Consider the following 11,897-nt stretch of genomic DNA (forward strand, 5'->3'; position numbering starts at 1 on the left):
GTGCTCCCCCCTCCCGAGCCTTTAATCACTCCCACAGGAGAGATTCTGCAGGCTCAACACGCAAGCAGTGGTAAACCGGTGATCACGTTTTCAGCTGCTCCATGCAGACCAGCAACAGCAAAAAGAGGCCCCACAAGCCCTTTGATCACAACTACAGGCGTTACTGAACACAAATCTTCTTATGTTCTTTCACATATCCACTCAGATACATAAACATGGTGAAACTGCAAACTGCATGTGGAAAATGTTCCTTTTTTTGTTAGACTAAGTTTGGAAGGCGCTGGTGTGGAATCAGTTGCATGGGACAGGCCAAAATGCCCCTAACTAGATTCCCTGAGCTGTCAAGTTTTAGGAAATATATAGTTTTAGGGGGTTAAAATGAAATATGGAACCTCTACTGTGTCTCAAATAAGACCTGGGACCCAGCAAACTGATCTGCCAAAATTCCATGTTTGAAAACTGTAATGCTCATGTTCCAATTTTGAAGCTGCAGTGAATAAAGGTAGTTTAACAGTATTTAATTTATTAAAATCAAAACTCTTAAATGACAGTTCATTTAATTTTGCAATCTTTTCTCAGTTTCAGGGGCAGTTACTCTTAATTAAGATCAGTGAACCCTTTACATTCTCATGCATAGTACCATCTATATCTTAAAATTATGTAGTATGCACTGTTTGTTTGTTTTATGCATGGTTTATTTAAAACTAACGTTATAGGAAAAGATTGTGGCATTTTTTTAGTCTAGTGCAGGAGGATATATTGTTGAAAGATAAATGTCAGGACAAGAACTCTTTTGGTTAAATATTTTTTATATATAAAATGATAGACTACCAATAATGATAGCTTACATAATACTTTTGAAGCAGTGGTAATTGCTACATCTAGTTTGGCAACCCCTGGCAACAGTAAAATGGTTAAAGAGATACTGCCGTATTCCAGATTATCTGGATTTGTAATGTTTACATGTATACACAACATCTTGTGGTTTTGTCATTTTATTATGAATATAGAAATGACTTGTTGCCTCATTTTATCTTTATCTATTTGGTGCGGGGCTGTAGGACATACGCCACGTTGTTTTAAGCAGCCCAATACTGTAATGTATCTGTATAACTTAGAAAGGATAAAGCTGTAGGTGTAAATATTTTCTTGGCTATGATTAAGTTTAGTTTTTTTTTGCCAAGTATGAGGTAATAAGACAACATAGTGATGTTCTCTTTTTGGCCTTCACTGCCAAGTATGAAATCTTGTCCAAGATTTACGTTTTTAGTGAATCTCTGCTTGCTGCTTTTGAGGATCTTAGATTGCTCTGAACTTTGCGCATGGAGTTGACATGTTCACATGTTAAAAGAAGGAAATTGAGTAAGTTGTAATGAGTTTGTCAGGGATGCAAGAAATTTAGGGAACTTCTAAAGAAAGACAACCTTCATTCTTCACGTTCTTTTCCCAGCCCGAAGCCCGCACCCTCCCCTGCTGCCCGATTGCTCTGTTAAAAGCCATTGTGCAGTGTTAACCCCTTCAATGCCGCGATGGTGTTTTTGTGGGGACTAAATATCAGTCAATGCTGTGTTCCAATGGAGCATTAGCATCGAAAGAGTTGAAAAAACATAATTTAATAATTTAAAAACTAACAGCACCAACCTGAAAGTCCAGGGTGCTTCAAGGTCAAATGCTGTGAGTTTGGTAACTGCAGCAGTTTAAAAACTGCTGTAGAACCAATCAAAAGTGGGCTGATGATGATCAGATCAATCCTGGCCAATAGGAGTGATCTGATCGTTATGGCAGCCCCTGGATGACCCTGCCCTAAAAAAAGAGAGGGGTCATCTAGTGTAATTGTGGAAAAAAACCCACAAATTATTAAAATACATAATTACCCCATCAATTGTCAGTGACAGTTTAAGTCACTGATTATTGATCGGTCTCCTTGATCGATGTCAGCGGCCTACACTTGTCACTTACAAGTGATCTGATAAAAAATATTTGAAAAAAGTTTAAAATTGAGATGCGCACGTTCCGGTACGTCCGTAGGGGACTGAAGGGGTTAAAAATAAATAGCTGCAGGGAAATTGATATATACACACATACTATATGAACAAACCTATTGGGACACATCTCTTATTGAATTCAGGTGTTTCAATCAGACCCATTGCCACAGGTGTGTAAAATCAAGCACCTAGCCATGCAGTCTGCATTTACAAACATTTGTGAAAAACATGGGTCGTGTGATAGAATGCCACCTTTGTAAAAAGTCGGTTTGTGAGATTTCATCCCTGCTAGATATTCCACAGTCAACATTGTGGGAACAGCTTGGGGAAGACCCTTTTCTATTCCAGCACTATTCTTCATTGTTCTTCTGCACTACGTTCCTGCTGTTCCTGTGCTGTGTTTTGCCCCTCAGTTGACACTACTCTGCATTACGGATCACTGTCCTGATACCTATACCTGGTGTGACACCAATCTTCCACAAATGTGTGGGTGACAGAGTCCGATACATCATTAGCGCACGATTATGTAAGATGTTGTCTTACAACAATCCTGGGTCTTCTGCTGTCAACCCCCTCTTTTGTGCATTGTGTGCCCATAGTAGCACACCCATAAAACACGATTATAGCATGAAGTACCTTGAGAGCTAAAGACACTCATACATTTGCATTCAGGTGTAATTACCTTTCACTTTCTTGTCCCTTTTCAATGGCAGATGCACTTAAATATGTGTGTTTCTCATACAAAAATAAAAGAATGTCTTTAATTTTGCTATTCCATGTTTCATGAAGCAGAAATCTCTGGGAATTGACTATTCCCTTTTTTCTCACCAGTCTTCATTTATCATTCCATTCCAAATTTGGGTGGAGCTTGAAGGTTTTGTCTGGCACTTTATATTAATATTTCTCTAGGATCCCAGGGCTGCCCTGGCCACAATTTCTAGTGTTTTTTTTTAAACTCCAGGTCATGTACATTCCTTTGGGAGTCTCATTTCTCTGAAGAATGCCCCAGTCCTGATTTTTGTTTAAATAAATATTTTTTTATAACAAGTCTGTGTTTGCTTTAATTCTGTCATTGCTACACTCACTTTCTTAGCCAGCTTCTAGCTCTGGGAATTAAGTAGCCTCTGGCAACACTTTTATAAAATGGTCTTCTCAAAAAGGGTTGTATCATAAATGCAGATGTTTATTAGGATACAATTAAAATGCCCATTAATGTTCAAGTTTGAAGCTCTAAATGGGCTGGTGTTTAACTCCTTGCTGCTTAACCAATCTATACAATCTCTCTAGTGAGTCGATGGCTACTTGGTTACAAAAGATTGTGGTGGCAGTGTCCCATGTGCAATCTCTTTGGACTCAAACCGTTCATGTTTTGTCGTATTATGGGACAACATTTAACTGGAATGTCTGGGTGCCATGCTTAGCAAGCCAGTACCAGGTCTGCCAAGGACTCACAAGAAGATCTGTCTAGCTGCCAGACTGTGTATGATAACATCATTATTTATTAAATAATATTAATATATATTTTATCATGGTTCACAATAACAGTTTTCTTTATCCTAGAAAAGCTTTCTTATGACAAGTTAAAAAAATAAATTAACCAAATAAAAACTGTATAACCTGATGATCCCTTTGGAACCCTACAGTATCTTTACCACTGACAAATTAAGAGAATGTACTACACATATAATTTCCCGCCCCCTCCACATGTCATCCCAGTCCAGTCAGTGTGTGTGATTGTGAAAAATGTATCATGGATTGTGAGTTATCACAATAGGTATCTTCTGGTGTTGTAATTGTGGGCTGTTTTTTTCCCCACTAATATGCCTAGGTCAAGATCCAGTGTTAATGTAATTTCCCCAAATACTGAAAAATGGTTTGTTTTATATTTTGCCAGCGTAGCCTCCACCCAGTTCATGCAGAAAAGTGATATGATCCCTGATTTTTTTTTTCTTTCAACCCAGCATACATTTTATTTCTCGTAGTTTATCCACAGTTTCTAGCATCTTTATTGGGTTTTAACATCAAGAGTAAAGATTGTAAGGCGTATAGCAACTTGGGAAACTAATCATTTTGGTAAGATGACATGCGATGACCAAAGTTTCAATTCCTCAATAACCTCCTGGCAACCATAGGAGAGTATGTTTGTGCAGTAGTGTTTATTCATGTGTCTTTGTGATGCACATTATTAGGAGCTTACATTACTTAAGAACCTTTATACAGCAGATGCTGCTTTAAGGACACTTGGCATTACGCCAGCACATCAGTTTGCCTTTTGAGCATTTCGCATTTGGTGGTGGAAATGACCTGACGATTGCAGTGCAGTACTTGCATTGATAAGTGAAAAAAGGTAGTACTCCACTTTGAGGATATTTTTGCTTTACATACATGTTCTGGACCCTATTGTGTATGTTAATGTGAGGTATGTAACTATAGTCAAATATATTAACGTCAATAACAGGAAAATTTATATAATCAACTTGGTTATCTGGTGTTGCAGTTTTGTGCTTGCGGATTCGTATCATGTCTCAGGTGGTTGTGCGGTGACCATACACCTTGGCAAGGCTGGAGGCTGGAGCATGTCTTACAGATGTGTGGCCCCTTCTTGTGGTGTGTCACAAATGATAGTTTGTCCGTTCAAAGAGAATTTGAGCTTGGCAGGGTACAGCATGGTGAATTAGATGTTGTGTTCTATAAACTGCATTCAGACTACAGCAAATTCCCTTCTCTTCCCAGCCACCAAGGCAGAGTAGTCTTGAAAAATTAGGATTTTAATCGTCTTGTAAGTATCTTGACTTTACCAATGAATTTAAGTAGTTTGATAATTACAAGCATCAGTCTGTAATGGTTTGTGTGTTTCACTGGGCCCAAGCAATGTGTTCTAATAGGGTCCTCATGACTTGTCCTTCTATAAAGATAAGCATAACATGCTGGTAGTAAAAGCACCAATTGGCAGTTATATACACGATCACAGCAGAATTGGAAGTCTGTTCCCGCTGTGTGATGTTGAGAATCTGACCTTTTCACCACGAGATTGGGGCAAAAACCCTGAGACTCAGAGATGTGCTCACTATTTAATGGAACATGATGGGCTGCCATGATAGCAACTTTATTGTAAATTATTTTTGCTTCTACTGTTGATTGTATAAGTGAGTGTGTGTATAATATAGCCACAATTTTGAATTGTGGTTGATCTGGCTGCACTACCAACAAAACAAGTATAATAAAAATAATTTTGGTTGGAAGATACAGCACCACTTTTGGGACTTGCACATAAATATATATATTTATTTTATTTTTATTTTTTTACATATTTTCTTTGAAATGGATGATTCCTTTTATGTCATGGTGCAATTACTGGGGGCCTTTTAATTTTTTAAATTGTATTACATTTGTTTTTTGTATTTTTTTTTTTACTTTTTATTTGACCTGCATGGTTGGCTGCAGTACCTGTGTCAACCTGCCACGGAGCTCGAGTTCTCAGCATGGTCTGGAAAGACCGTCTGGGAACTCTTTTAATTTGAACGTGCTCCGCCATCTTGTTAGAGGCCGCATGTATGTAACAGATGTCGACTTGAAATGCTTCTAGGAGCGATCAAACATGCCCCCTGACTTTTTTTGTGTTGCTGAATGCCTCTATATTCTGGCACTTCAGCAACACAGGTTGGATTATATTTAAGGAATTGCCTTCTAAATATTTAAGTCGAAAAGTCAGAAAAATAAATAAATACTGCAGTCCCAGTAAATGAATAATATGAACTATAGTTGTAAAGCTTCTCCACCCCAAAGTAGTAATTTGTTGTTCTACACTACTTGACACTCGCAGCATGGTAGATAGATAAACATTAATCTCTGCTGCTGTCACTGACTGTCTCACACTCCTTACTCCCATCAGTGGCAAATGCACATAGGGAATTCTGCAGATTCCCCAAATCCATTTGCAAGACAGACACCCTGAAAATTCATGTGAATTAAAGTGCATGTGATGGCTGGAATGACCATTTAGGTATGCTTTACAGTTTATCTCAAATAACTTTTGTTGCAATGGAAAAAAAAAAAAGAAGCAAACTGAGCCATAGGGAAAATTCTAGGACATCTTATAAAGCTGTTGTAGCAACAGTTGGGCATTTGGGCGCAATGTATTTTAGCTATTCTAGTAACTACATTAATATTGTGTTACTGTATCTGGTAAGTGTTAGTATATAGTAGAGAAATGCTAGCAGCCACAGTTGAGGATATACACATATAATGAATTATTGCTATTTCCTAGACATCTTTAACACAGTGAGTGTCGAATTAGCGAGACTGATGTGCTTTATGTGCCAGTGTTTGATTTATACATTCCCTAAGTTATGGTTAAGACAGTCTGATTGTATATGCAGTATGTTGCTATATTCAAGTTATACCATAAGAAGACTCTTGTCTGTCTGTCTGCAAGGAAGCTTGTTTTTTCATTCTGTCTTTTTTCATGATTATATAACAACTTGTGCAGGTGTCTTACAGATCCCACATGGACATTTTACCATTTACAGCGCTTTGTACTTGTGCTGTCAGCTAAAACTGGCCAGATCCAGAGAGCAATAAACCTTTAATGTATTCTCTTTGGTAACTGGTTTCAGTACCTGTTAGCTCTCTGAAAACTGGCTAGTGGTCACATGCAGAATTACTTTACTAGGAACAAATGCATAGCAACTAAAAAGAAAAAAAAAGCTTTTTACCATTCCTTATACTGGTTTGTCATCTCCTAGTAGGAGTATTTTTAAGTTTTAATAGAAAAAGTATGTTGTGTCATAGACTAGACTGGTTAGCAACTACTTCACAAATACCGTAGTGTACCAATTATACATTTTCTATTTTTAAAATAAGGGTTAAGGGTATGGCCTATAATCGTTTGTCTCCCTAGCTTATTCGCAGACTGCTTCCATGCCCCTATATCCCTTCACGCGGCTCTGCTTCTTCAATTGTATCTTCAGCTTGTCCCAATATGTTCAGTTTTGACTCCTGATGCACTTCCACAAATGGACAGAGCTTCTGGGCACACCTGCTACACCTATTGGAGGAGCAGGGGAGACGCTATCCCTGTGACTCAACTCTTGTGGGCATACCCTAAGAAACCTCAATATTGCAGACAGATTCACAGTGAAAAATACGCATTTCTGCACTTCTCTTTCTCTGCAATATTGGGGCATCTTACGGTACGTCCACAAAAAATTCATGGGAAGAGCCTCTCCTCTGTTCCTCCAATCGGGGGGGAAATGGGTCGGTCTGTTTTGAACACACAAGGACAAGAGGAAGACAGCGCATAAGGTAGGGAGACATTACGATAGAGAGTGTGAGAAAATATTCTTTAGCCTCCTACTATGTTTTCTTTTTTAAATTATTTTCTTTAAATTATCTTCAAACTTTCGGCATGCAAGGTATAATATCTTATTGCAGAACATTAACAGCATGCTAAAAAATGGCATGTGCATGTTGCATTTGAGACAAACACAAGGTTTTTAATCTGTATCTTTAAATGGTAACAATATCAACATATTGGGAACTCTCAGGGTTTAACAAGATTTTTGTTGAAATGTATTAAGACTTATCTTTAGGTAAATAATTGATTTTATTGACACAGAAGGGATACTACAATATAAGGTAATACAAAAGCACATAAGCAATAAAGGTCACATAAGTGTCATCACATAAAATCAGCCACATCATCAAACACCAGTCAACGCGGCATAGAGTCATGCGTGGAAATCAATAAAGGTGTCAAGAGAGATCAAACGTGTCGACACTCATGGGGTTGCACGGAGATCAATCATACATGGAAAATAAAATAAATGGTGACGCACGCATTCAATCGCATCAAGAGCTACAGGATATTACAGATGTCATACATACAAGAAAAATCACATAGGGTATAACAGAACATACACGAGCATGAAGGGACATTAAAGTAGAGGCATATGTAGTCAAATAAAATAAACAGTATCATACAATGGGAAACACATGAGGGGTAACATTAATCTAGTCTACCGACTCGCATCGTCCCCAATGGAGTCCACCGCCCTCTCAGGCCACGGCAAGCAAGAACGAAAAAAAAAATATATAATATTGAAGAAGCAAGAAGAGAGATGGGGGAGCAAGAATAGAGAGAAAAGGAGAGACCAACGTAGATGAGGAGAACCACCCCTACCACTGGAGAGAAAGAGATTAAAGCCAGGATCGACCAAACAGCATTACCTCAGGAGCTCAGCCAGAGTTGTGGACGACAGAAAAATATCCAGCCCGCCCAGACCCCTGTATATGCCTCCATCCTGTCAGAAGACTGATGGACCAACTCCTCCATCACTCTTACCTCTTCCACCTGAGCCAATGACGGAGAGATGGAGCCTCAGTATGTTTCCAATATATGGGGATCAAGGAACGGGCAGCATTGAGATAATGCCGAATAACAGAGCAATTCATGAATGACAGAGATCTATCTGAGTGGAGGATGAGGCAAAGCACCTTCATGACACCTCCTGACCAGACACCTCCTCCACACCGCGCAACACACCCCTCCAAAATGGCTGGATCCTCTCGCAACCCCACCAAATATGCAGGAATGAGCCAATCTCCTTGCCGCACCTCCAACAGGTGCGGCGAGGGGGGGGGCAGTAGGTGTGCCTATGCGCAGAAGTTGATATGTAATCGATACTCCACCTCAAGGTATTTTCTCCAGTTGGAAGAGCCGCTCAAAGACCGTGAGATCTCTTGTGAGATTATGCTTGCCTGGAAGCGTGTTGATGTAGTGTGTGAGTTGAGCAAAGTGAAATCTTTGAAGTACGCTAGATCCGGGAGACGGGAAAACCCCCTAAACAGGAAGGGGAGCATCAATGTCCCACATGTCCGGTAGGCAAGACCCAGGACTCTACTCCACTAAGAAATCCAAATTGCCTACGATAGGCGTCAACGGAGAGGTATAAGAGGAAAGAATCCTTCCAACCCGTCGGGAACACCAGACATCCAGAGTGGCTCGAACAAATGGGTTAGAACACGACAGGGCCGACAGGGCCCCTGGGCGGAGCCACATGCAAGTGGAAAAAGGGAATTGTGTGTATGCTTGCTCCAAAACTATCCATATTTTCGATGGCGGGCGGTAATTCCATTCCAGGATACGTTGTAAGTGGGAAGCATAATAGTAATTGAGAAAGTCGGGCAAAGCCAGTCCCGCCCGTATCCTTCGGACAAGTAAGCACAGCATAGCGCAGCCTGGGACTCCTTCCCCTCCAAACAAAACGGATCATTAAGGAGTGAAGCTCCCCAAAGAACGTCCTCGGTATGGATATGGGAAGGGTCTGGAAGAGAGACACAATAGACGTGAATGAGCGGGGAGTGAAATAAGAGGTTGAGAAACTGCGAACAGGAGATCATCTGCATACGCTGATACTTTACTGGTTAGTCATGTAGTGGAGTACTTCGATGCATGTGATGGAGCATTGCCCTGCATAAAAACATGGTCTTCTTGAAAGATGGAGACTTTTTCCTGTACCACTGCTTCTAAAAACTGACAATAGGTTTGGGAGTTAAGTTTGAGTCGATCTTCAACCTGAAAAGGTCCAACTAGCTCATCTTTGATAATACCAGCCCATACCAGTACCCCTCCTCCACCTTGCTGGTGTCTGAGCCTAAGTGGAGCTATGTGCCCGTTACTGATCCAGCCACTGGCCCATCCATCTGTGCCGTCAAGAGTCGCTTTCATCTCATCAGTCCATAAAACCTTCGGAAAAACTGTCTTCAGATATTTCTTGGCCCACTCTTGACGTCTCAACTTATGTGTCTTGTTCAGTGGTGGTTGAGTTTCAGCCTTCCGTGCCGTGGCAATGTCTATGAGTACTGAATAACTTGTACTTCTGAACACTCCAGGTAGGTTGCTGGTAGATCTGGAATATGACAGCACTGGAGGATAATGGCTTCCTAGTAGCTTCATGATTGATACTTCTCAAATCTCTGGCAGTTAATTTGCGTCTTTTATTTTGTTATTTTCATGCGACCCTGTTTGCAACAAAACGTTTGATGGTTCTGTGATCACGCCTGTAATCTTAGCAATTTCAAGAGAGCCTCTGAAAGACTTTTTACAATTTTTGAGCTTTCAGAGTCGGCTAAATCTTTTTCTTCCCATTTTGCCAGAGAAAATGAAGCTGCCTAAAAATTATACACACCTTGACATGGGGGGTTCATCTCCTTTGTCCACACCCTCCCACATTACAAAAATACACATTACCTGATATGCTTAAATCCAATAAGTATTCAAGTTTATACAGCTTAGAGTGGGAAAATATGCGTTAAAATTTATATGGTCAAAATACTCACTTGCCTAATAATTGTGCACGCGGTGTACGTACTTAAGCTACCCAGGCCTTCTAGCTGTTTATGTAGTGTAGGACATCTCTTAGGTAAAAAAAAAATATTGGGTAATAAACCTGTTGATGGTGAATATTTAATAAGGGCATTATGGGAAGAGTGAGTCTGTTACGTGTGCTATATAATACATATTAATATAAATAAAGTAGAGACATATATTTCAGTCTAAATACAAACATTACTATACCCACCCATATTTAAACAAGTTTTTAAGTATTTTAAAAAGTGAATTTACAAAATGTGAAAAAGTAAAGAAAATATACTTTATTTTGAAAAAAAAAATATATATTCACATCTGGTATCTGTGTTACATGATTAAGGTACTCTGTTTCTGCAATCAAAACGTGCACAAGGAAAATAGGGTATTAATAACACATAAACGGCTCGAAGACCCTAAACATATCTATATGTATGTTCTGACTTGTGCTAAGCAACATAAAAAGCCTTAAAAATCCTATACATGTGGGTTATTTCTGTAATCTGGAGATGCAGCTGAACAAATTTTGGTAGATTTCTGTGCTGGTTCATATAACCTGCACATAAGATCCTAAGCGGAAGGACATGCAGAAAATCAATAGTACTGCAAACTTCTAGAAATATATACTTTTGTGAGGTATCCTGAACTGATGTGCTTGTTAAACCACCCCAAATGTAAATGCAATAGACCAAAACAAACTGAAAATTACAGTTTGGGTATATCCAGATTTGTACCCTGCGACTTAAAAAAAAAAAAAAAAAAAAAAAAAAAAAGCAAACAAATATGCATGCATTTTCTGCTTTTACTATGTTTCTCAATGGTTTGATTTTACCATTTGTTTTGTATTTTAAGTGTATTTTAAGAAATATTTTATGAAATATACCATTAATACTACTTGTATCTTTTTCATTGTAGATAATGTGATCAATGGACAAGACTATGAAGTGATGATGCAGATAGATTGCGAGGTCATGGATACCCGAATCTTACATGTTAAAGCATCTTCCATCCCACCATTTCTAAGAGAGCACCGTGAGAACCAAACAAACGCTTTCTACAGCTCCCCCAACCCTGGTTCAGAAACATCCCATTTTGTAGGTGCTATCAGTGAGTCTCCACTCTGAATGGTGAAGATAACTGTTCAAGCCACATGCTGCCTCAGTGTGTTCTTAAGATAGTTCCAAGGGTTTATCTGCACCATTCTTTGATACACAATACAAAGACATGCTTATTTTTAACTTCTTGTAAAGTAAAATTACTTCTAAGATTGTATCTTTTAATCCACTTTGGCAGACTCAATTGGACACGGGTACTATACATTAATATATATATATATATATATATATATATATATATATATATATATATATATATATATATAATGTGCGCGCGCAGCAGAGGCTTGTAAAATCTGAACAGGAAGGACAACCCTCTCGCTCTTGCTGGCATATGATAGTACAATATGTAAGTTTACTAGTGTGTGAGGAACACCAGTAGGCATTTAAAATGAACTTCAACCCAATGTTACCCATCTACATTTGTGT

At 39.0% G+C, this 11,897-nt stretch overlaps 1 protein-coding gene across 1 annotated transcript in view; it reads left to right on the forward strand.

Moving 5' to 3' along the window:
• Nucleotides 1–11,622, forward strand: part of ATF6 (activating transcription factor 6) — a 64,885-nt gene extending 53,263 nt beyond the window's left edge. The window contains exon 16 of the mRNA XM_053470185.1: nucleotides 11,269–11,622. Coding sequence (XP_053326160.1) covers nucleotides 11,269–11,477 — 209 coding nt within the window. The 3' untranslated portion in view covers nucleotides 11,478–11,622. The remainder of the gene's footprint in view (nucleotides 1–11,268) is intronic.
• The last annotated feature ends 275 nt before the right edge of the window (nucleotides 11,623–11,897 follow it).

Source organism: Spea bombifrons, chromosome 6, assembly GCF_027358695.1.
Source record: "Spea bombifrons isolate aSpeBom1 chromosome 6, aSpeBom1.2.pri, whole genome shotgun sequence".
Lineage (NCBI taxonomy): Eukaryota > Metazoa > Chordata > Amphibia > Anura > Pelobatidae > Spea > Spea bombifrons.